Genomic DNA, 27,345 nt, shown 5'->3' on the forward strand with positions numbered 1-27,345 from the left:
CAGCTGCAGCTCTGGCCTCAGATTGTCCTGATGCCATATTAGCTTTGCAGTTAGCTCGCACCTGAGGTAGCTTTAGGCAACAAAGTGGGTTAATTATATTTGGGTGTTATCATCCTTTGCTTTCATAAATTCCACATTACTCAACATGATTGAGCTCCTTACACACACACAAGGGTTCTCAGTAATAAAAGCACATGAATGAACAACTACACCATAGTGCTTTTTAATATTCTTATATAACTTGCATTGTCAATTCCATATTTATATATATATTTATTTATGTCAACTGTATGTTTGTCTGCGTGTAGCACCTTATGCTCAAAACAAATTCCTCCTATGTGTTAAACACTACTTGGCAATAAAGCTCCTTCTGATTCTGATTCTGATCATGTTACTTTTTTACACTTTTATATGTACTGTAGTGTTTCAAAAACACTTTTTTCTTTAATTTCTGATTTATATAATATATTATATTATACAAAGTTTAGACCAGACAGCAGCAACATGCATCCTGCTTTGGGAAGTGAGGTAACAGTGGTATGCACCAGTTGGCAAACTGAATGTAGGGGGAGGTATTAAAGATGTATAGAATGTATTTTTGGTGCCAGCCTTCCTGTTACCATGGTAACAGTCCATCGATTCAACAGCATTAGTGAACAGAGAACCAATCGGATCCCCCGCCCCCGACATTCCTTTCTTATTTATTTCTTCCTCAGAGAGTGTGAAGTTGAGCTGGGGGACGAAGAGGAGGAAAGAGAGGGTTTGGATGAGGAGTGAAGAAGGATGGCGGAGGAGGAAATCTGGGGGTGGATGAGCTGGTGTTAAGATGAAACTGATGAAGATGAAATAGAAATGACCGAAGGTGGCATCCCAAACACAGCCACTGACTTAGCATTGCTGAATCTACAGGATACCTAGCAATTTAGCATGCTTGGTGAGACCTTCCCCTATAAGGAAGGAGAACTCAGAAGGCAAATGCTGTCAGTGCTTCTCAGCTCCAGGATGGTATCAGATCTGCAGGGGCTCCATTACAATGATTTACACTAGATAACACTATAGAATGTATATTCATTTTGTCACACCTCCTGTCTGACCGGCCCAGTTTAGTTTAGGACTCAGTTTGTTTATTGGTCTGTTCAGTATCTGTTATGTGTTTTGAGTTCCAGTTAGATTCTTGCCTTGTGTTTTGAAACTTGTTAGTGTCTGTCTGTTTTCCCCTGCTGTCTCTCTGCCTGCCTGTCTGCTGTCTTTATTAGTATCACCTGTTTGTGCTCCCGCCCTCCTCGTTAGCCAGTGCTTAAATGTGTGTGACTTCTGGTCAGCTGTTGCTGGTTTGTTGTATGTTCGTCCACTGCTGTGTGGCCTGCCTGCCTGCCTGCCTGCCTGCCTGCCTGCCTGCCTGCCTGCCTGCCTGCCTGCCTGCCTGCCTGCCTGCCTGCCTGCCTGCCTGCCTGCCTGCCTGCCTGCCTGCCTGCCTGTTTCTGGATTACCCTTTGTTGAACTCTGGATAAATACCCAGAAACTGTACCTGTTCTGCCTCTGTGTCCTGTGTTTGGGTCCTAAAACCTGTTCCTGCCAGCACACATGACAAATTGTGACACATTTCAAATCATTTACTACTATACTTTTAACAAAGAATGACAACCATCACAAAATAGTTTATCTTCTATAAAGTCTATCCACTATGTTTCTATTTGTGCTCACTGCCAGTATCACTGAACATGTTTTATTCATTTTTTATGTAGCACAAATGCTCAGCAATGCAAGTGTATAGTGCAGGTCTGTACTGTTGTCTGTGCCTTCTGAAGTAAGCTTGATAGTCTCCAAAAAATATCTAAAATCATACGTTCTAGCATGCATTTTAGTTTGTTTTAGCTTTAGTTTTTCTTGCTTTCCTGCACCAAAAACGTTTAATACAATTGACGCCCAGAATACGCAGCTGGCCAATCACAGCACAATATAGGACTCACTCTAACTGAGGTCCGACACTTTCACGGCTGCGCTCCATTGACTCTAATGCAAAAAGTGTTTTCTAGCTTTTTATTTTTTTGCTATATTTTTCCAAGATATGGTGAAACACTGTTCCTGTGGCACTATTTACAGTTGCAACCCTGAGAGGTTGAAAGGAGAAGTATGATTTATTCCCTTTGCAAAACCTAAAATAAATCCAGACAAATGTTAGTTAGCTAAAGCTAGCTATCGTGAGTCAGTCTGACAGCCTGAATACAACCTTCAAATGCACAATGCAACTGCAAAACTGTCTGCTTCTTTCTGTGATAGCTTTTTCCAGAAATTAGACAATTTTTCTCCAGGGAGTCCAGAAATAGACAATGGCAACGGCGTGATAAGTCTGACAGGTCCGAAAGTTTGTCGGACTTAGAAACGGTAACTAAGGGGGGTGTGGCTTACAAAAGGGTCGACTCAGCCCTTTGTTTTTGTTTTCACATGAAAGACAAGGTCTGTGCTTCTAAGGCAAAAGACTGAGAGGGATATTTAATAAGCCTGCTGTTTTCTGCTGCTGAACTTAAGTTGAAGAGAACACTCTTGGAACTGCTGGTATGCATCGTCCTGCAGGAGAAGCCTGTATAAGAGGAAACATTAGTTATGTAGTCTGTCAGCTCAGCAAAAAAATGTGTGGGAGATTTTTGGTAAAACATTTAAACTCCTTTGACTAGATTATTTAAACAGATAAAAATAACATAACGGCCAAGTATCATTGGCTGCTCCAATCATAACACACTGGACTGGAGCTACTGTGAGTCATTAAATGTCAGGAAAACTAAGCTGAGTGGAGAACTGCTGTACAGTAACTGTACAATGAATCTTTTCATTAGCATGTTTCTCCCTTTATGCGTCTGTCAGGGGAACTGCTGCAGATTTTACATCTGCTTTTTCTCAGACATTAAATTCCTTTGAAGGTAAATTTGAGAATCTAACAGAAAAACTCCCACCCCCTCCCTTCACAGCTTCTTCCCAAGCCACGCCCCCAAAACACATGAACGCGTGTTCCCGATAAACCACTAACTGCCAAAGTCCACTGACTCCGGCTGTGTCATGTTAGGCTGCGTTGCGGTTCCCAGAGCTAATCGCGCCCATTCTAGTTAATGCCGCAGTCCGTCCCAGTATAGGTAAGTCTATTTTTGATGGAAGCCACATCAAGCAGAACAGATCAACCTGGGCAGGAAGTCAGACACAGAACGGCATAGAGTCAGATCAATTTTCAATATAACACCCAATGGTAAAACAATAAACACGGTTAAAACAGACACATAAAGAAATCATTTAACTACATAAACTACTTAATCATAGTAGAAGCACAAAAAGCAAGCACTGATTACCAAATCAACAAAATCTAAACATCAAATAGCAAAATCAGGCAGGCAAAACACTGCAGCCTGCATGTCAAATCATATTGACTGTAACAAAACGGGGTCACAGAGGGCTGTGAAGAAGGTAGCAGAAGCACAAAAAGGACAAATAAACAAGTCAACAATGTGGGCAGGCTACACGCTCCGCTGCTGAAACGCTTCTGCGACACTTCCAGTGGACGTTGACGCCAGTGTGAGGACAGATCAAAACCATGGCGCAGCCATAACACGCCGTAGCAAGAGTAAGGAGACTTCCAGAGTAAGCTGAGGATGAGTCTACCAGAGCGAGACGAGCAGAGACGAGCGCAGGGCAGCGGCGTCGCAACATGTCTCAATCGCGTTGACAAACAACTAATCCGGCTGTTAGTACTCACTATCAAACTAGCATGTTAATACTGGGGAGGTTAAAATAGATTTAATCGATTCAATAACAAGCTGGCTAGCTAACTGTTAGCAACAGATAGCTGCAGTAACATTAGGCCAAGCTAAAAACAGGTTGCATTAATGCACAGTTTGACGAATATGAATTTTGTGTAAGAGTCATAATATATATACGTTGTTTTGCATGTTAGAGCTTCCACGATGATGGCATTGTTGAGTCCAGCACGGACCCGGAACAGTAAGCAATATACTTCACGTAATGTTTCTGGCATGTCTCTATTTTACTACCAAGTCTACATTTACCACTACAAGTTTATAGGTAGTTGACAAAAAATGTATTAATGACTAAAATACCTGCATTAATAATAAGATCACAATTTAAGCCACTTGCCTGGAGGGATAATCTCTATTTTGAGATAATGGCAAGGCAACAGCACTATACTAAAGGGCGCTAAAGGACAGAGTCTTTATCAGAGGTCACACAGTTGACTGCATAGCTCTGAGAAAAGGTTTATATCAGGGTGCAATTTAGAAACAGTAGGTAAAGTGTCTCAAGCTAGTAAAAATTAAATGTGTTGTTCAGACCCAGAGGGGCTGTGGGGACAGTCAACTATTTGCAATTCACAAAGAGTGCAACAAAATATCAAAAAGGTGCAGAATGTGGAGACTCGCAACCGGGGTCTGAAATTAACATTTTTCACTTCCTGCCACTGTGGCAGGCAAGAATTTTCTTTTGTCTGCCGTTCAGAAATTGTATTGGCCACTTTTAAAATCTAAGCACTAAACAGAGGAATAATGTATATAATGTACATAATGTTGTCATTCAATGTTCAATATTTTTACACACAAAGCATTACAAAGAACCCTTAACAACCAGGTTTTTCAAAGGTACCAGCAGACAACAAGAAATACAAAGCACACAAGAATATGTTCACCACAGCCTGTTATAAAGCCAGCACTCAATCCAAAACCACAATTGAACCACCAGTGAATGAGTGCTTATCTCAGTTCAAATCTCCACAAGAATCCATATCTCAACAAAAACTTCCTTTTCTGGATCCCAGCAAGCCAACAGAAAATACAAAAGTTTGAGTTTCAATACAAAAGTTGGCCAATGAAAATAAGCCAAGTGATGGCTTGTGTATCTAATATCTAAATTCCAATGTAGACCTTCAATGTGCGGTTATTAATTGTCATGTTGGTGTAAAAAACTAAACAAAAGATAGTGTGCAAGCCATATGACTATTGTTCAATCATCCACCAGAACATAAAGAACAACAAAGACTTCTTGTTCCACCCTGAGTTCACTCTTTCGGCCTGTTTCCTGGGTTGTAATTGGTGAATCCATGTTATTGACTGTTCACAAAGTCCACTCAGCCATCAGCCAACAAATTTAAGAAAAGAAGAGGGAATAATACCAGAACAGTAAAATACAGAAATAATTTGTTCTATTTCAATACGGGGTGGTGGTGTGGCAGTGGATAAGACACATGCCTTTGGTGTGAGAGACGTGGGTTCGATTCACCATTGTGTCCCTGAGCAAGACATTTAACCCCTCGTTGCTCCAGACGCGTGCAACCTCTGATATACATAGCAATTGTAAGTCGCTTTGGATAAAAGCGTCAGCTGAAAGAAGAAATGTAATGTAATTTGCAATTTCAATTTGACAACAATTCATTGTTCAGTCTACCTGAACCTGTCCACTGTATGTTTGTTTTCACCAGTCTGAAAGAGAAGCCTCTGCTGCATTACCTCACCAAATGGGTGTCAGAATCCAGATGAGAGAGCTAATCTAAAAACAGCAACAATGGCAGAGTATCAACACACTCATGTAGGAGTTGTTTCTCAGTTTTTCCCACCTCCCCTATTTTCCTCTCATGCTGAACCACAGCACGTCATTCCCAGAAGCATTACATAACATGGCTATGGAATAAAAACTGCATAGCATTATGCTGTGCACTCATTATGGAGAACTGAATACATAAGGTAGTAGAGCTGAATACTGTATAATATATCGTACACGCACTAACAGGGGGTGCTTTTTAAAATTTGAGTGACTGATATGTATTCATTGTATTAGTATAATATTATAACATTAAATAAAGAGTATACTGTTCAGTTAATAGTACACTGTTAGTTGCCTATATCAATAATATATTAATTACTACATTCATTATAATTTCATGTTATAGTATACTATTTTACCACTAGTTGAATATTAAATCCAGTTACAGCAGTTTCATTTCTGTGGGTTACTTTTATTAATTTAATCCTTGTGAAAGAAAAATAATATTGGTCTCTAATTTGTTAATGCTACTTACTAACTTTTTTTAATGTCCCGCCCCATCCAGGCTGTGATTAGTTGGTTGACGAAAAGTGACAGACAAGTACATCGGCTTTGTGAAAAGTTGAACATGTTGAACAACAAAAGGCACCGATACTGCAAACGTTAAATGGTCAGCTAGCTAAACCCAAACTATCCTCACCCAGTTTTCTTCTGTCTTACCGCTTCAGCTGCTGATGATATCTCCGTGTCTCTCCGTCTCTGTCACAGAGTCCAACTATGTTTTGAACGATTAGCGGGGGAAGGGGATTACGGTAGGTTGTTGTCTTAAAAATTACTGGCACACTGCTTATGAATAATTTTTCTGATTGCACGTAGGCCTATTTTTAGAGGCACATGTGAGAGCCCGGTGTGGGCGTGGATAATGAGCAAACTGCAGTGCACACAGAGAGTGTGACACGTTCTGTTTTATTAAATGGCACCCATTTTGCGGCATTTAGATTAATTACCGGAAGTCAAACTTTTTTGGCTTCATGCGCCACTTTGCAGCTTACACAAGAATGAGCAGAGCCCCACCTTCAACGCTGTATCCAGTTCTCGCAGGCTTTTATTTAAGCTTTATCTACAGAATACACCATCAGTTTTGGTCTTTGTGAGAAACTCTCACGAGTTAGCCCTGTGGTAACATGTATTCTGCCTTTTCAACATGCTGGGATAGTCTTTAGCCCCTTAGCTGAACACAGTTGCGTCTGGTAACAACACTATAAGAGAGCAGTGACACTGAACCAAAACAGTAAAGCTGCCAGCCATTAAACCAAAACAGTGACCTGAAATACACTCAGTAGCATGGGACTGTAGAGGCTAGCAGATAATTCTCTGTGGATTCAACACTACAAGAGACAACTTTCACATTATACAGTCACTTCCTCGATATTTAACGATTGATTTGATTATAGCAGCTGTTTGGCAGAAAAACTTTTGCTTTACTTTAATTATTGCCTGGATACTTTCTTGATTAACTGTTCTTGTGATTTTTTTCAAGGGCACTAGCTACACCAGACTGCTATATAAGTGGTATGTTGATTACAACCATTCAAAACCTCAGCTTCAAATGCTGTATTTTGTTATGCATATTATGTATTACATTTTAGCTACCAAGTTAGATGTAACAGCAACTGTGGGCCATTAAAATGAAATGCAGTGCCTTTCAATCTGTTTGTGCGTGCAGGTGTTGGCCACCTCAAGCTGGCAGCCATTGCCTATATGTATTCAACCCCAGTGCTCTACATTAAAGTATGCAAAGTTGTTTTTACAGGAAAAGAAGCATGGTTTATTCTCACTTTGTGAAAAACAGAAAAACAGGGTCCAGATAAATTAATTTCATACCATTTAATTTAGTTAATTACATAACATTATATCAAAGCTCATATTTGAGAATGTGCAACTAGTGACATTTGTTTTGCATCTTAAATAACTCAAATGATTAACTGATGTCTGTTAGATTTATTGACTGATTACATAGTTTCAGCTTTAGGTAAAATAACCTCTCTAAGATGTAAGAAGGTGTTAGTACTTGGCTAGCATTGTGGCTAACTGAAGACATGCCATCTAGCAAAGGATGACATACACACAGTGGGGAAGACCTTTTCAATGTCAACTCTTCATACTACACTGGGTGTAAAAAAAAAGTTTCCAAACGTTTGTCAGTACCCATGAATTATATTTTTTTTACCTACATCAACAAAATATATTTAAAGGGTTATTTCACAGCTGGAAAATGGTATTTCATAAAACTGTCTTTGCAATAGAAAGATCAAATATTTTTGAAATTAGTGCTCCATGACCAGAGAAAACAGAATAAGGGCTGAGGTATTCCCTTTTGCTCAGAAAGTAAAAATGCATAATTAACAACCAGAATGCACTGGGCCTGTTGCCTTCCAAGGACACTCCCACTCCTAAAATTCCCTAACTCTTATAAACATCCTGTTAAATCCACTATCGTTAAACTAAACTCAGAGCACCGCTGGGGAACAAACAGGGGCAGTGTATGTGCTAAGCTACTCTTGTATTACTCTTGTATACAGTGTGAAAACATGTATTGCCTGTTTTCACACTGTAACGCTGCCATGTTAGTAACAAAACACTGTCGCTTTTGCACTTAATCCTCCCTAGGGCTGACCACCAATAGTCAAAGATATGATTTTATAGGTGGAGCCTGATTCGACTTCGCAGTGCTGTTATGATGCGTGGATTATACTATTTTGGCTTTACGGGGGTGCTCAACATCTGATTTTACATAGAACTACCAGTTTTCTCCCAATAAGTTAATATACAGCCTGTTATAATGTAAATATTAACATTTAATGCTGTAAATAAACACTTGAAGAGAAAGAAGCTTCTAATAAACTTTTTAAGTGCATGAAAAAATCCAAAATTGTAACCCTAGCCCTTAAGGTAGAGTCAGTGTGCTCATGTGGTAGAAGAGGGAGAGAGAGAGCGCACTAGCAGCAGCAGTGTTTTGCAGCATTGTTTGGATCTGTGTGTGAACTTTACGGGACATTCGAATCATCTACCGCCACTGATGAACCACACAAGAATATTATATCATTTTTAAACAGTACTTAGAATAGACCTGCAAGGAACGGTGAGTTGGCAGACATGCTCAAGACCGGAGAATAGCAGGCGAGCAGAGAGAAAAGGGTCAACAATATGCCTCAGTTTAGCAGGAAATTTACAGTGTAAGTTACACTGACTTATGAATAGAGACTGCAGCGTCTCCAGATTAAAGCATAGCTACCGTGTGTAACCCTCCGTCCACACACACACACACACAGATTCAACTATCAGTCGACTATATGTAATCCTTGACAATTCTGATTCAACTATGTCCTCGGGGACATCCCTACTCTCGCCCCACCTAAACTCTGATAGCACCATTACAATATGCAAGGAAAGGAGAGATGTACTGTATGTGTCCTTTTTTAATGTTTCCATCCTGGACCTGGCCTAACTCTCTAACTGGATGTGGAGTACTTAATTAGAAAAAAGATTTTCAGCGAAAATGTCAAAGACAGCTTTGTCAGTTTCACTTAGAATGGTCCATGCAAGAAGCCAGAAGGCTTCTGAAGGAGTAATCTGTTCAATATTGTTCACTATTGCTACATGCATGCAAACATCATAAAAAATGAAACTTTCAATTATTATTGCTTATTCAACAGTAAACAAAATTGAGGGTCTACAGGCATGCTAGTGACTCTGTGAGCTAAATGCTTCTGTCAGCATGCTAACATGCTAACAATGACAACGTTAACATTATCTAAACACAAAGTACAGCTGAGGCTGATGGGAAAGACATTAGTTAGTACAGGTATTTGATCATAAATGTATTTAGTCATAAATGTATTGGACAAAATACAATTTTGAGCTGTTTAGAAAAGTTCAATAAACATCACTGCCCTCTCTGTACTTCTGTACCTCACCTCAACAATGAATGCCCCATGCTGTTTGCTTGCTGGTGCAGTTACTCGAATCATGACATACATATTGCATAAAAAACCTACTAACACCACAACCACAAGCATACATACAACATACATACATAGTGGCCGAGTAAACATTTTCTCAAATGAAAAACTGCAGCAAAATCTGCAGCTTGCATAAGGATTTGTGTGTTGTAGTAACACAATAAAATTTTGCTTGCAACTAGGGATGGAAAATAAAATAATAACAATCATTATCGCAATATTTTTTTCAATAACAATATAACAAATGTTCAATAAATATTCAACAAATGTTTGATTTTATTCACTTGAATCATACAAAATTAGGACATCTTTTTTATTAAAATGTTTATTTTGTTGAGGAAAAAGGCCTGAATAAAGGTTTTACTTAATTTTACTCTTGCATATTTGTTGACAAAGATTTTATTATAAATTGTTTTGAATGTTCTACATCAGATTTGTGAAGTGATCCACTGTTTGGCATCAAATGTTTGTTCTGACCATAAAGAAGAAGAGTTTAAAACCACAACTAGCCATCTGGTTTCAACTTTCACTCAGGAGCAAAAATCTGCCTTTAAACTCAAAAGAAATAACTATTTGATACTTATCGTGATAATTATCAATATCGAAACATATGAAACTTTTTAGAATGATAACATTTTGTTATCACGCCTTAGCTAAGTGGACACACAGCTTTGAGAAGCGCCGGTGTGCTGTCTGAGCAGAGGGCTGCAGCAGAGCCACGAGCTGGCTGACAAAAAGTTCAACCCAACTCCCGCTGTCATATGTCAACAGACAGGCAGCTGGACTCTCTCTAGTTTGCTGACTGACACAAACTGTAGTTAGAGGGAAAAACTGAATCATTCTCTCACACACAAACACGAGCTGGCTGACTAACCATGACAACTTGCTCTCAGGAGATAATAACCCAGAGTAAATATATCCGCTGAAAGCATCCTATAGTCAGTGAACAATCATTTAGTTAACTCTGCATTTCATGCATGTGATGAGGTGATGGAAAACTATCAGGACAGTGAGGGGAGACAAAAATATGCGTGCACATCCAAACATTCAGAAATAACCACCACACAAACAGAGCTTCTTTCCTCCTGCTTCACAGCATGTCTCATTCTCCCACAGTGCTCGTTCTCTCTCGGTCTCAGTCCTTGTCTCCTTCACATCCCCTCTCTGGTCCAGTGAATCATTCATTCATGCTGTGTCTCTTACCTTTGTGGTGACAATGCACAGACAGTCCATGCTGGCCAGACGAAAAAGGAGCTCTCAACCTATGTTCAAATTCATCACTACTAATATCACCACTAGAGGGAAAAAAGCGGGAAGATGGAGAAAAAGATGCCAGTGTGAAGAAGTGAGGAGAAAAGATTTTTTTTTAAAAAGGTAAGAATTGCTGAAGAAGAAGAAAGGGGGAGGAGAAAAGCAAGAGAACACACGCACATACGCTCACACAGGAGAGAAGCCAGGGCGGACAAACGTTACTGCATGTGGGCCCCTGGTGAGGACTGGGATGCCTCCTCCACAATGCTGAAGGCAATCAGGATTCCGAACGCCATCTCAGAGCAAAGCGTGCGTCATCAACCAGAACACACACACTAACACACACACTAAAAACGCTTAGAAGCTGGCCTCTCCTCCTCCAACAACCTGAAATCATTCCTTAGCTTCTCTCCCTCTCATTCATCCTCTGCCTCTTGCTTTGAGTTCATCTTCTCCTCCTCTGTGTGTGTCTCTCTCTCTCTCTCTCCTCTCTTAGGGCTGAGCGACTAAGCAGCGTTATAGAGAGAGCGAGGGAAGGGAGTGAAGGACGAGAGCCGTCAGCTCGGTGGAATGAATTAGATTCTCTGTCTCCCTGGCTATTAGCTGCTGGGGCAGACTGCTGGAACTTAATAACACACTGGCTTTAATTTCATCCGCAGAGCATGGCAGCACTGGATTCCACTGACTTTGTGACAGAGTTTTTACTGTGTGTGTGTGTGTGTGTGTGTGTTTGTGTTTTGAGTGTGAGGTTTGACTAGTATTGCATTTTTAGGATGTAGGATGGTGGGATTTGGATTTAAACCAACAGCCACCAATATTTGGTGCCAAAAATAAATACCATTAAGCTTAAAGGGTAACTTTGGTATCTTTCAACCTGGATTTGAACCCACTGTCAACCTCATTTTACCATGTTTTTGTGTCTATGTGACTAATTGGGAAATTTGTTGAAATTGGTCCAGTATGGAGCGAGCGCACTGCAGTCAACAGAAGTGAAACAAGGCTGCATCATAATCCCAGTGGGCAATTGGCCCCGTCAAAGTATGTCCACTAAAGTGCTTGTTTTATTACAGTTATTACAGTGTCTGATAACATTATGAAAAGGATCCCAGAGAGAGACCTTTTTTAAAGAGTAAGATCCTTTTTGTTTTGTTTTTCTAGTCTCTATTTCACTCTCATCAAAACCACCAGACTCCATTAATGATAATAGTAATACTGGACCACTTTCAAAAAATGTTGTATATTTATTCAAACTAATTGTTATTATTCCGGGCTCTCACTGCTGCGCTGTGTTGTTTATTTGTGTTGTGTATTTATGTTGTTTGAGCGTTTCTCCTTTTTATTCTCCCTCAGTTGTTTTTTTATGTCTGCTGTTCAGCTGGTTGTCTCCTGTTGTCCGCCCCCTCCCGTTCTTTTGCAGGTGTCTTCGCTTTCGGCAATTGGTATATTTCCTCTGTTGTTTCCTCTTGTCACCCCACAACCTCTCACCCCCCACCCCCATTCTCTTGCACGTGCTTTCCTGTCTCTGTGGTGTCAGTTTGTGTGATGTTTGTGCCCCCCACCTACATTTCCGCATTCCTGTCCAGCCTGGTGGCAAATATGTACAAGTACATAATTAAATAAATAATAAAGACGAGAAAGGACTTAATTAAAACTCCCTTGTTAAAGCAAAATCTTTCTGGCACAGCTCCTCATACTGTACACCAGGCTGCTGGGCAGGACAGAGTAAAAAGAAAGATATTGTCCTAATTACACACATACACAAAAACATAATAATCCATGTGTGGTTCGTTCTTTGATTATTATTTATTATTTCAAAACCAAATCAGAAAAATAAAAAAACCAAGTCCTTTTTCTTTTGTTTTTCCATTTTAAAACCAAAACAGAAAAATATTAATTTTGATATTTAAGTCCTTTTTGTGTGTTACACCTGCAGCAGATACACTTGGGCGATGGCGGTGCCTGATTAAATGTAATTAAGATGAGGTTGAACATCAACATAACTGGGTTTTTAGTTTGAAAAACAGGACAATATTATATAGCTGCAGTACCGGAGGCTAATATTGGCTCAACGTTCAGTTTGAACCTGACCTTTATTTTCTTTGTGAGATGGAAGAATTTAGGAAGTCGTGCGGTGCTGCAGAGAGCCTCCAGCTGCAGTAACACATGGATTATCAGCATTGGACTTCATCCAGCCAGAGGGAATGACCACTGACCATCCAGTGCGCTGGTCCCACTGGCAACACAACCCATAGTAGGTCTACCGCCGGAGAGGAAGTGGGCGCTGGAGCGTACAGGGCGAGGGAGAGGAGGTCGCACCCTGGCTTTGATAAAAATATTCAGGTATTTTCTTAGATCGCTCAGGTAACCAGCTGCTTCTGATCTGCCCAAAACAAAATACTTATTTTATGCTGACATACATAAAACAGCTGTAGAACCAGATATATGTTTAGACTGTTTTGTCTCCCTCAACCTTTACCAACTAACTTCAATAATTTCTTCATCTAAACCATCAACCTGCCTCTTAGACCCCATCCCTATTAGGTTGCTTAGAGATGTTTTACCCTTACCCTCAGCACTTCTATACTAGATATGATCAATCTATCTTTATCAACAGGCTATGTACCACAGTACTTTAAAGTAGCTGTAATTAAACCTCTTCTGAAAAAGCCCAAACTTGATCCGGATTTTTTAGCCAACTATAGACCTATATCTAACCTTCCATTTCTCTCTAAGATCCTGGAGAAAGCAGTTGCTAAACAGCTGTGTGACTTTCTACAGAGCAATAGTTTATTTGAGGATTTTCAGTCAGGATTTAGAGCTCATCATAGCACAGAGACAGCACTGGTGAAAATTACGACCTCCTTATTGCATCAGACAAAATAAACTTTCATTGTTATGCAGATGATACTCAGTTATATCTATCAATCAAGCCAGATGAAACTCATCAGTTAGCTAAACTTCAAATGTGCCTTCAGGATGTTAAAACCTGGATGACCTGTAATTTTCTAATGTTAAACTCAGATCAAACTGAAGTTATTGTTCTGGGGCCTAAGCACCTCTGTGACGCATTATCTAAAGATGTGGTTTCCCTTGATGGCATCGTCCTGGCCTCCAGCACCACTGTGAGGAATCTTGGAGTTATCTTTGATCAGGACATGTTGTTTAAGTCTCACATTAACCAAATTTCAAGGACCGCCTTTTTTCACCTACGTAATATTGCGAAAATCAGGAACATCCTGTCTAAAAATGATGCAGAAAAACTAGTCCATGCATTTGTTACTTCTAGGCTGGATTACTGCAATTCCTTATTATCAGGATGCTCGAAAAAGTCCATTAAGACTCTTCAGCTGATCCAGAATGCTGCAGCACGTGTTCTGACAGGAACCAGGAAAAGATATTTAAAAAGATTATTTCTGCTGTCTTAGCTTCTCTGCATTGGCTTCCAGTGAAATCCAGAATAGAATTTAAAATCATTCTTCTTACCTACAAAGCTCTTAATGGTCAGGCACCATCTTATCTTAAAGAGCTCATAGTACCTTACTACCCCACCAGAGCACTGCGCTCCCAGAATGCAGGGTTACTTGTGGTTCCTAGAGTCTCCAAAAGTAGACTAGGAGCCAGAGCGTTCAGCTATCAAGCTCCTCTCCTGTGGAACCAGGTTCCAGTTTGGGTTCAGGAGGCAGACACCATCTCCACATTTAAGAGTAGGCTTATGACTTTCCTCTTTGATAAAGCTTATAGTTAGGGCTGGCTCAGGTGAGTCCTGAACCATCCCTTAGTTATGCTGCTATAGGCCTAGACTGCCGGGGGATTTCCCATGATGCACTGAGCTCCTCTCTCCTCTACTTTCTCTCCCTCTGTATGCAACCTCATCCCATTATTGCATGTTACTAACTCAACTTCTCCCCTTTCCGGTAGTCTTGTGCTTTCTCGTCCCTCTCCTCTCTCCTCCTATCACTTCCTGTACCATTTTTCATTCAGTCTATAGCAACATCACCTTTACTGTCTGTACCTCTGTGTGTATATTGTGTAGGCTGCCTCCCTCCCCTCTCTCTCTTGGTGTGAACTGTTGGCCTTCTGTAAATAACATCACAGAGTATGGTCTAGAGCTGCTCTTTTATGAAAAGCGCTGTGAGATAACTGTTGTTATTTTGGCGCTATATAAATAAAATTGAATTGAATACATAAGCCAGAAATTGGAGAATTTTGAGTGTTTGTGCTCTGTAATGTAGTGCTCACTTCTACAATCATCTTCGCCACAGTTGATATGAGATGCGATGCGACCTGAAAAGAAATAGCCTAAACATAAAAATATTTAGCCTAATATTGTTTTGTTTACTGTTTTTCCATTTTTCCGCACAGTTCAGTCTTCCATGAAAAGCATAGTATATCAAAAAATAGTTGTCTTTCTCAGATACCAGCTGCATTTTATTCTCCAGTTATGTTTGAGGTGGCTGTTTTGTTGTAGGTTTTGTCGCGGCACAGTATGCATGACGAATTCAGTTCATTTTACTGTTTGTGTTACAACGGACCTATCTCGCAACTAAATTCTAAAATAATTTGTGTATCTGTATGTATTTACCCTGTGATATGACTCTGTTTCACAATGTAAAGCCAATGCTAAATTGGCATTAATTTTTTTAAAATAAAAATAAGTTTTATGAAAATCGGGCCAGTAGTTTTTCCATAATCATGCTGACCAACAAACGGCACCAAAAACATAACCTTCTTCAAGGAGGTAAAAACAATGGTAATACAAGCAACTTCCATCACATTTAAGCTGGACAACATTTTAGCAGATGGTTGATTTTACTGAAACGCCAATATTGCCTGAGGTCTCTAACTCACAACACCATACTTTATTTAAACTTCACAACGAACTTGGTGAACTGATATGTAAGTGTAATAAAAAACTGAGACTACTTCATAGGTGTGCAAATATCAAAAGTTTACTGATTTTCTAAAGAATGCATCACAACAAGAAATTAAACCAAGCTGTCTTATAAATCAGTTTATCATAACATATACTAAGGAAGCTAATATCAAACCACTGCGAGCTAAGGATAAAAGCCTTCATGTCATGTTACGGTCCATTTTATTCTAACACAGCATGAACTTTGAAGAGACGATGCTAGCAAAGCAAAAGCCAGTGTTTAGCCGGTGTTTGGAGCCCATCCTGTTGGGCTCCTGTTCATTGTTTTGACTCCGGCTTCATTCTTATCCAACTTTCTCAACAACACCCAACACATTTCAAACCATTGCTCTGAGTCAGAGTTGAAACGCAAACCTTAAACATTTGCAGGCAAATCAAGCTAACAAGCATGTTAACCTCAGCAACTGAAGAAAACATGGTAACCAATTAAACATAATTCAGTGTATAGCGCCTTTCTAGTCTTTTCGACCACTCAAAGCGCTTTTACACTACATCTGCATTCACCAGTCACACACTGAGCCTAAGTGCTCAAACGGAAATTAACAGTCACACTCATTCATACACTGGCGGAACAGCCGCGGAACAGCCGCCAGGGGCAAATCGGGGTTCAGTATCTTGCCCAAGGACACTTCGACACGCAACCAGGGAGAGCCAGGGATTGAACCGCCGACCTTCCGATTAACGGCCAACCCGCTCTACCTCCTGAGCCACAGCCGCCCAATGTCTTCACAACATTGCCGCAACATAACAAAGCAACTGCAACTTGACCTGACAGCAAGTTTGCACAGCCATTGAAAAGGAGTGTACCAACATTCCACAGGCCACAACAACCGGATCAACTCTCTGCGAAGGAGATGTGATGCACTGCGTGAGGCAAATGGTGGTCACACCAGATACTGACTGGTTCCTGATCCCCCAGACTTCGACAACACCGGAGTCCCCCCACCTTACCCCGCAGCTGCCCGATGCTGCTGGTAAGCAGTGCTCTGGTTGTAACAGACTGGACCTCTTATGAACTGACCAGTTTGGTTTTAAAATGCCGTTTTACAGACGTTCCCTGAGCTGACTGTTGGCTGTGTGTGTGTGATGCAGGCGCGTGCGCCGATCACAACAATTCACAAACCCTACTACACATGTCTTTCTGTTGTGCATTGTCCCTGTCCGTCAAAGTGGCGGATGACTCGACGATTTCACTCGCCACCACCAACAATTTACATTTGGTGGGTTCTAATTATATTCCCTTTTTGACACTAAACCCGTGCAGTGTCAGCTTCTGTCAAGCCTGAGGCCTTTGTACAACAAGTCACGGTGCAGTGTAATGTGCCAAGTTGATGCTTTCTCTCTGAAGACTGCTTTACTCCCGCATGTCGTGACTACAGCCTTTGCGATTAGAAAATCTCATTGTAACATATCGCGTTAATATCACAAATGCAATTAATCGTTCAGCCCTACTCCACTGGGTGACACCACAAGCTGGACATTTGAGCCATAGGTGATTCTATAATCACTGGATCCACACTCAGAAGTGTAGTCAGACAGCAGAGAAGCTGCTTGTCTCTTATTTCCACAACTTTCACACAATAAATATATATATATATATATATATATATATCACTGCTTGTTAGTGTGGTCTAGGGCTGAACGATTAATCGTTTGAAATCAAAACTGCGATTTGAAAGAACGCGATTAGCTAATTGTGAAGATGGCGATTGAAATGTAGGTTAATTACACAGCGCATCTGACCCATTTTAAACAGTCATTCAGCTACAAATTCATTCTGATGTTGTCCTTGAGTGACAGATCTGCTCACCAATCACATGCGCCATGTGCCTCCTGTTACGGTCCTACTCACCAATCAGAGCGGGCACAGGGCGTGTACATTTTCCAGCAACAAATGAAATTAGAGGAAAACGTGTTAATGGTGCCAGCTAAACCGACACAAGCAGCAGCTGTGCCGCAGTTTTGTCCAGCGGATCATTTAGCTTCCATAGGTTGTTGACATGTTGTCATTTTGTGTGCTTCAACTACGGATAACAGCTCTCTGTGAGCCTGTTCCGTTCCGCTCTCTGCAGGCTAACGTTACATGTCTACATGGTGCATTTCAGAATAAGAGCATTTTGCCTGTTTGATTTTGCTGACTTGTTCAGATTTTGCTTATTTGTTCAGTTGTCCTTTTTACTTGATTTTGCTTTTACTATGGTTAAGCTCAGCTGCATCTACACACCTGGGCTCAATCAGCTCATCATCCCTCCCAGTCCGCTCACCTGCCTCTCATCATGTCATCAACCTGCAGTATATGTTTTCCTTGGGACTAACTTTTGTTTCTTGTACTTCAGGCTCACCGCCTGCTTCCCTGCCTTATGTTTGCGTTCTGCTGGACAGCCAGCTACACTTTCCCATTCGCCACTGCCCACACCATCTCATGTCTTCTGACTACACCTCTGTTTGCCATTTATTCTCAAAATACTAGAAGATAGATGACCATGTTTCCCTGCTGCTGTGTATTTGGGTCTGTTAAAGCTTGGAGGTAATGATAACACTTGTAAGATACTGATACATGTCATAATGTAAATGGTTAAACAGTCCCCTCTGTGGTTCCATTCTGTTTGACTTCAGGTGAGTAGCTGCACAACACTGAATTACTGTGGACAGACTATTGCTGTGTCTCATTTCGTGTACTTCCTTGAGTATACTATAATGCAGTACACTGTGTACACTATGTACTTATTTGCTTAGTGCGTTAATTTTGACAGGGTAGTGTTGTCTCAAATCAAACACTGCTGTTGTGCACTAACCGGAAATTATTGCAATCCCCCCAGCACAGAGGCCGCCTTCAGAGTTCCAAAGTAACAGCCAGGCTTTATCACCCAAAATAAATACTCAGAATCCGGTTTATTGCCAAGTTCAAACTTACAAGTAATTTTCTTAGAATTATATAAAATGAAAGCAATAGAAAGCAAGTATTGTAACCAACTGTACACTAACAATGTAATGTCTGATATGATAATAATAATAATTAATAATAACGTAACGACAGACCCCTTTTCATACTATTTCTGTTTATCTATTTTTTATTTTCTGTACATCATGAGCCAGATGTCTCTTCATTTAATTTAAATTACTCAAAATGTAATGACAGAATAACAGCGGTACGGACTATCTTAAAGCTGTGTTTTCTTTTGCTGTTGTTGCTGGAGTCTGCAGCGGTCTGTGACTGCGGGAGCAGAAGGCTCTGTGAGCGGACAGCTGACCAGCTACGCAAGCTCCTTGACGCAAGCGTCCCCCACCACCACTTGCGGAGCTTCTCAACTCCGAAAACGTTCAAGCACATTTTTGATCCGCCATCACTTTTTGTGAAACTGTCAATATTTTTTTGATTATAATATTTTATTCATTTGATTTCTCGCCTCAAAACTTCTCAGAAGTGGATTTAGAGATGAAACAGTGTATGAAACTTCCACTAAGTAGCTAAAATCGCAGTCGTTGAGGGTGAGAAGTGTCCACCACTCCACACTGAAGCCGTTATGAGTGCACCATCCGGGTACTCACAGTGCACTGCATATTGCCGCACTTCTCAGTGTGAACGCACTTTTGCCCTCAAAATAGTGTAAAAGTGTGAGTATGGAAGTGCGTAGGGTATTTTATGAGTTTTTATAAAATTTAACGTTTATCTTTTTCTTGTTGTTTTATAATTATGTATTTTATTGTTTTTTAATGTGTATATCTTGTCATGTGTTCTCAGCTTTTTATCCAACTCTGCCACTTTTATGTGTCTCTGTTTTCTGTAAAGTGTACTGGGACCACGCAGCTGGTGATTTTAAACTTTAAATAAATCTGACTTGACTTAACTGCCTAGCTCTACCTTAATAGCTTATTTAACCAGGACTTTCTCTCCTCCTAGGCCGGCATCTTACTGGGTTTGTTCTGTGTCTTTCTTTTTGGTTTCTCCTGACAACACACAGACATCCATTCACTGCTGACAACTGATAGTCATACCACATCTTCTTGGTGATTATTTGTAATTTCTTAACTTCTACAATAAACACATAATTGGCATGCAAACCTGTTGTGTCTCCCCTTCTTTTTGTCACGGGCTAAGAGCCGGCTTGTGACAACATTAAAATATATTTATGGTGTAACATTTACAAAATATAGGCCTACAGTTTGCCCTAACTTTAAATACTTTGTTTTCCGCATTTTACATTACTTTGGTGAGCCGCCCAGGTACATTAACATATAACAAAGTATATTTGGCGACCCATTTTAGCATTTTGCAGAAAAACACAGAGAGAGATGTTATCAGGTACTACATTATGAGACATGGACATTTTACAAGCATGGAGCGACAGTGAACAGTGCAGATGTCACTCGGTAGGCTACCACGTTAGTTTCCACATGCGGCACACTTGTTCCTGTACCTAAAAGGTCTGCAGAGTACGAACGACTGTGGTATTCTCCACAGTTCTGATGAAGTGCTTTGAGAAACTGCTTCTGCAGTACATAAACAACATCCCAGGCAGCCCACCCTCACCAGTTTGAGGAAGCCATCTCCACCACCCTCCACTCAGCCCGCACACATCTTGAAGTTTGCGCATGACACCACCATCATCGGCCCATCTACTGAGCATGCTCACTTCAATATATGTTCTGCAGCTAAATACATATACATGTTATGTTTTGACATAATGTCAGAACTGTTACTTCTTCACATTCTGATTATGTTAGTTCATTATATAAAAATTCTGGCCAAATTTTACACATTGCACCTATAACCAAAGGACAAAATAATATTGACAGCCATCCTACCAACTCAATGGTATGATATGTTATAAGTGATACAGTGAGATACAGTATCAGTTGACATATACAAAAATGCCAACAAACACTGGCTTTATTTGATCAGTTTTGTCACTCCTATTACACAACAACTTACATCTTTATCATTCTTATTTACCCACAGAGTTTGTTTATCTCAGGTTATTTCTAACACAACTACACCAAAATTTAATATGAGTACTGAGTATGAGCACTTGAAAAGGCCGTGTGGGTGTGACGGGCATTTAATTAAACAGCAACATATTCATCTGAACAGGGTTAATCTCCTCATTTGTTTCTGCCTTGTTGTGTGGAAAAAAACACACCTTAATAACAAAACCAAATGATTTTCAATTAAAATATCTCAAAACAGCAAGGAATACCATTTTACTAGTCATTTATTAAAATCTGCCATTTAAAGCCAATTTGTACTTTCCCATTAGGACTTAAATGGCAATTGTAAGATTTTGTTTAGCTTCACCTGAGACAGTTTGATGGTACTAATGTCTGTCCTACAGCAAGTCAGAGTCTCAGCTGCATTTAATGCATTTTTGAAATGTCTGTAGCTCCCAGGTAAACTTACAACATGCCGATGATCAAACCTTCCCCCTCTTGAGACTATAAGCTACTGAACTACAGCACATTCCCCTACCTAAACCATCCTGGTACCTGTTTTCTGGAGCCATCCTGGTGAAAAGGTGTGTTGCCGAATTTGACCTTGATTATTGCTTTCATTTGTGGACGAAGCAGCGCCCATACACTCCCAATCTCCTGTCGTTCTTACTGAACACATTCACTAGCTCAGACTCCCCCTGCCTGAGCAACAGGGCTAATCTTTCAGGTGATGCGGCTCAGGCAGCTTCGAATTATTGCATTAGAGAGAGGGAATGCTTTAACCTTCTTGTTAGGGCTGAGTAAGTGTGACAAATTTGGACTTGTCTATCTATGTGAACAACAGTGCTGAGAGTGCAGCCTAGGGGACAGAATTACCTAAACGCCTTCTATACTCTTTGACCTTGAAGTTGGCCTGTACCTAATCCCAACACATTCTCCCTGATCACAAGTCATTTTCTGACATGGCAACTCGGATTTCAGGATGACGAAACATAAGAAAAAACTACTTCCATATACTTTTGTGAGCTCATTGTTGTTGGAATTATGAAACTACAAAATGCTTCTTGAGGAACTGTGTTGCATTGCTCGGAAAAGATGTGTTGGACTGTGTTACATTGCAGTGTTCCGGGTATGAAAAGTGAAGCCAATGCAGAAGTGCCTTAAACCTGCATTCTTTCTAACGGCCAGCAGGGGGCGACTTTGATGATGAGTCTATGGTCTCAGTCACTAGTTTTGAAGTCTTCAAGGTGTGCTTTAGGGCATAGCTACCTTGTGATTGACAAGTTGCTACCACAGGGATGTGTCAATCAGGACGAAGGCAAATCGTATCCGTTACACTGTGTACATTTAACTAGCTTTTAACATGTTTTTAGGTGCTGTCTGTGTTTTCCATCTAAGCACTAACGGTGTGTTTTCAGTTCATGAAAGTAAAATGTAACATTTTGGTTGCCTAATAATGTCTTGTTAAGCACTCGGTTGTAGTCAAAGACACTCTATGGAGTCAGCTGTTCATCTTTCATTCTTCATCACAGAATGAAATGGACCAAAATCAATGCTTGTTAACAAAAACACATTGGGTGCCTTGGTGAGATGCATAGTCCCATATAAATAAAAAGGTCCCTCAAACTTAATGCAAGACATTTACATACACACAGAAAGAATATATAGCTTTCAGAGATAACTCACCTCAGAGGTCTTGGCACCGCTCTCTCTCTGCTCCAGCCCACAGGGTTCTAAGCTGCTCTGCTCCCTCTGCAGAGAACAACAACCAGTTGCATAAGTAACTCTACATAGTCACACCAAGGGTAACACACTGATAGTTGGTGCACTGTATTTGTATTGAGGAACACTGAATTTTGATTTGTGACAGTGAGCACTGGAATTCCTAAACTGCAAAAAAATCACTCTATAATACAAATATACATACTGACAAAAGTCCTGACTGTGCATATGGTAAATACATTTAATATGACTTGAAGAGAAGTAGGATTTTGAACAGGAACATTACTGTTTATGGTTGGAGCCTCAAACCCAAAGCCACAGGGGTGCCCCCACTCATTTATTCATGACTAGTGTAGCGTATCTGCCCCCAAGAGGCCATTAGGAGGCGTAATAATCTCCACAAACAAACAAATGCACTCCAGATCATGCAGAGCCTCTCTGCAGTACTGCTGAAGTGCAGGAAACCTCTTGTGTATGGCACAAGAAGAAAAAATCTGCCAAATGAACTATTACAAATTTGACTTCAGGACAGACCAGAAGACTAAATGCCTTGCTATGATGGACATGTTGACAGTGCATAACATACTGTAGTGTTTTTAAACTTAAAGTACAACTGTGCTTAGACTGAGCAGACATTACAAAATCATATGGCATGTTTAATAAAGCAACTAAGTATGCTTTTTTAACAGATGAATTAAATAAACAATTCCCTAACTTAAGATCACCCGCTGTTTTATACAACTTTAACACTACTCAAGCTTCTGAGGACAAGCAGCAGAAATTGTCACTGTAACATAGCATGTGTTTAGAAACTGACTTTAACTGCCACTGATTATATTAATTATCTAACTGTGATCTTTATTATTTTTGTTTCCAGCATGGTCTTACAGTGTCTTTGTTAGAGTGTATAACTATACATAATTCCTAAATCAACATCTTATACAAAGCTTATGCCGGAAGTGTCATTCGTAACAGAAAGGGTTAAAACTAATTACTTATAAGTTCCTGCTCACAGTTATTGTCCCTAAAGTCCTGGAAATATTAATTTAATTTTGCCTTAATGAACTAAACTGTTAGTTACTTCAGTGCTTTTGGTTTTATCTATATCCCTACAAACTGCTTACAAAATGTATTTAGTTTTTAATATATTTAAATGACTTATCTGACCCTGTCAATTCAGTTGGATGGGACCATCTGCTATCTCCATTATTTGACAGGACATTTGCCTAATCTTCAGAGGGCTGATTGTGGTAACAGAACAGGGGATGTAACAGCAGGGTACTGATGACCCATGACAACATGAGGTCATCAGCCTCTGAGGACTGTTCTAACTAATCCCCTTCACTTATCCCTATCCCGGTACTACTGGATGACCTCAGCAAAGTGTTTCAGCAGCTCATGTCATTCGAGGGGCTTCTTCATAAATTGTGTTCATGATCTGTTGTGAAATGTATGTTCATGTCCATTATAACTGATTACTTGCTGCCACAGAAAAATGGTATGATGCAAAGTTGGACTGCAAAGTAAATAGGATTACTAGTGGATTACCAAACTGGTTGGTCCAATTCCAAGTCAAATATGCTATTAGTAACTTGTGTGGTGTACACAGACATATGAGGTCTATACTTTCACACTGGCTAAGGGGCTCGTTCAACCAACAAGCAAAAACTAAAGCTGCATCATACCAGGAATTACTATAGTCTAATTCAAGTTTATGGGCAAACCTCAACTGACATGCTTCTATGTAAAGATGTTTCTCTGTCTATTGCTGTTCCACTGTATTGGCATATTCAAACAGGTCTGTAAGAAGTTACATACCGTTCAGTAATATCAGTAGAAAACACACAGGCAAAGCTAGTAGAAATATATTCTACACACTGTGACACTTCCCTATTGAGAATGCTTTCACACAGATTTTGAAGAGGCTATCTCTTGAGGAGATCAAACAGACACTGTACATAACACAAAATGCAATATTGCAATAGAGTGGGGAATGCATGGGGTGTCTGAGAACCATCATTCATCCACATCTCATTGTTCTTGCATATTATTTTTGCTATGTTAATATTTTTTTTTAATTATGAGGAACTGACACTAAAGCCTGACTTGCCAATAATGACTCAGAAAGATGAGGTTGGAGTACAATGGTGCTGCATTGTGGTAGGGCTGATCTTTCCTTTAAAACTATATGGCACATTTTGCAGCTTGTTCATAAATTGTGTACATTTTGTATTGTCTGAAGGGTAAACATAACAGCTCTAGCTTCTTGGAGCCAAAGCTATAGTGATTAATCTTTAATGCATTTTCAGTCCATCATGGCCATCAGCCACTCAGCACCCACTAATTAGAAGCATGTTCACATACATCAGCTTAATAATTAATTTAGCTACTTCCTGCAAATAGCACCTTTGTTTCCAACTGTAAATACATTCATCTACTCATGTAGGTGACTGGACCTGTACTGTTAATCATGAGTCTACGCTGTGCTTACACTCACTTTTTGATGTTTTGGATTTTTGATGTTCAAATGTAGTTGATAACCTCAGGCATGAGTGAAACCGCAAATACAAGAGCCATACCGGATCGGACGTCACCCGGGTCAACAAGGTCTGCGTCAGGTGCTACGGAACTAGGGCAACCTGATGAAAAATGGGTTACTGGAAGACATTCATGGACTAGAGCGGAAAATATGGATCTGATGCAACAAGCCCTTACAGCACAGAATCACTGAACATAAGGGCGACTGACCTATGATTGAAGATCATAACCAAGCTTGACCCTCAACAACCAAGACTGCCAAGGCTAAGTGAGTAAGTACCCTCTGAGTAAGTACCCTCTGAAATTCTGCTAGAAGATGTGAATGCAGCAGTACATACTTTCCCTACTAGCCCCAAGGAAGGGGGGCTGTACAGTGTCTGTGTGATCTCCTCAAGAGATGTGAATGCAGCACTACATACTTTCCCTACTAGCCCCAAGGAAGTGGCTACCTAAGAAATACAACAAGCTGTCGATACCTGAGGTTCTGGAGACTGCCAAACAAGACTTACTGCTCTGGCTACCCGCCTAAAGAGATACAAGGGAGAAGCAGAAGTCAGGAGAACAAACCGGATGTTCTCCACCGAAACATCCAAAGTGTACTCTCAGTGGCAGGGTAATAACACAAGATAAGATCCACCCAGGGCTGAGACTGAACAGTACTGGCAGCACAAATGAACCAACTGCTGATGGATGGGACCCACCCAGAATGCTTAACCCAAGGACGGACAGTCCTGATCATGAAGGATCCCCAGAAGGGAACAATCCCATCCAACTACCGGCCAATACCCTGCCTCTGCACAACATGGAAGCTCCTCTCAGGCATCATAGCGGCTAAGATGAGTAGGCACATGGCTCAATACATGGACAGGGCCCAGAAGGGAATGGGCAGTAATACCAGGGGAGGCCAAGCACCAGCTACTGGTTGATAGAGCAGTTACTCGAGACTGCAAGACCAGGCAAACCAGTCTGTTTACCGCCTGGATTGACTACAAGAAAGCCTACAACTCAATGCCACATACATGAATACTGGAATGCTTGGAAATGTACAATATCAACAGGACACTAATAGCCTTCATCAAGAACTCAAAGGGGCTGTGGAAGAAGTCTGGAAGCCAACTCAAAGCCAGTTGCACAAGTCACCATCAAGTGCGGCATATACCAAGGCGATGCACTATCCCCGCTGCTGTTCTGCATAGGCCTGAACCCCCTCAGCCAACTCATCACAAAGGCTGGCTATGGATACTGGTTCCGAAGTGGAACAACCATCAGTCACCTCCTCTACATGGATGAAATCAAGCTGTATGTCAGAAATGAGCGAGACATCGACTCACTGATCCACACTACCAGGATCTACAGCAACGACATTGGAATGTCGTTCGGACTGGACAAGTGTGGTCGCATGGGATCCCAAAGAGGGAAAATTATCAGAACCGAGGGGTTGAACTACCAGAAGGCCACATTGTAGATGTTCAGGACAGCTACAAATACCTTGGGGTTCCGCAGGCTAACGGAAACCATAAAGAGGCAGCAAGGAAGTCCGCCACAGCCAAATACCTACAGAGAGTAAGGCAGGTCCTGAAAAGTTAGCTGAATGGGAAAAACAAGATCCGATCCATCAACACATACGCCCTGCCAGTCATCACATACCCCGCTGGTATAATAAACTGGCCAAAGGAGGAGATAGAGACCACTGACATCAAGACAAGAAAGCTCCTCACAATGCATGGAGGGTTTCACCCCAATTCCAGCACCCTGAGACTGTACACCAAGCGTAGCGAGGGAGGCCGAGGGCTAGTGAGTGTCAAAGACCACTGTCTAGGATGAAACGGCAAAGATCCAGGAGTACATCTAGAGGATGGCCCCCTAAAGATGAAGGGCTTAGTGAATACCTCAGGCAGCAGAAACCCGAGGGTGAGGACAAGGAAGATGAAGAACCTACATGGAGAGACAAGCCGCTGCACGGCATGTACCACAGACAAATAGAAGAAGTGACTGATATCAAGAAATCCTACCAGTGGCTGGAAAAGGCTGGACTAAAGGACAGCACAGAAGCACTAATCATGGCGGCACAAGAACAGGCAAAATCAATAGAGGCTGGGGTCTACCACCCCTGAGACAGTACAGGGTGTAAGATGCAGGCAGGAAGTGCATCCATGGGACACCATAACCAGGTAGCTGGCATAGTGTACAGGAACATCTGCCATGAGTATGGGCTGGAAGTCCCAAGGTCAAAATGGAAGACACCTCCTAAGGTAGTTGAGAATGACCGAGCTAAGATCCTGTGGGACTTCAAGATCCAGACTGACAAACTGGTGATGGCTAACCAACCAGACATCGTGTTGATCGACAAACAGCAGAAGAAGGCTACAGTGATAGATGTGGCATTCCCAAGCGACAGCAACATCAAGAAGAAGG

At 40.9% G+C, this 27,345-nt stretch overlaps 1 protein-coding gene across 5 annotated transcripts in view; it reads right to left on the reverse strand.

Annotated features, from left to right (window-relative positions):
- dlg2 (discs, large homolog 2 (Drosophila)) overlaps nucleotides 1-27,345 on the reverse strand; it is a 268,496-nt gene that overhangs the window by 156,662 nt on the left and 84,489 nt on the right. For all 5 annotated transcript variants that reach the window (XM_038708585.1, XM_038708584.1, XM_038708583.1 and 2 more), the window contains exon 4: nucleotides 22,357-22,422. In XM_038708585.1, the coding sequence (XP_038564513.1) occupies nucleotides 22,357-22,422 (66 nt within the window). The remainder of the gene's footprint in view (nucleotides 1-22,356; nucleotides 22,423-27,345) is intronic.

This window comes from Micropterus salmoides, unplaced genomic scaffold, assembly GCF_014851395.1.
Source record: "Micropterus salmoides isolate LMB-PRFRI ecotype aquatic unplaced genomic scaffold, ASM1485139v1 Ms_hic_scaffold_9, whole genome shotgun sequence".
NCBI lineage: Eukaryota > Metazoa > Chordata > Actinopteri > Centrarchiformes > Centrarchidae > Micropterus > Micropterus salmoides.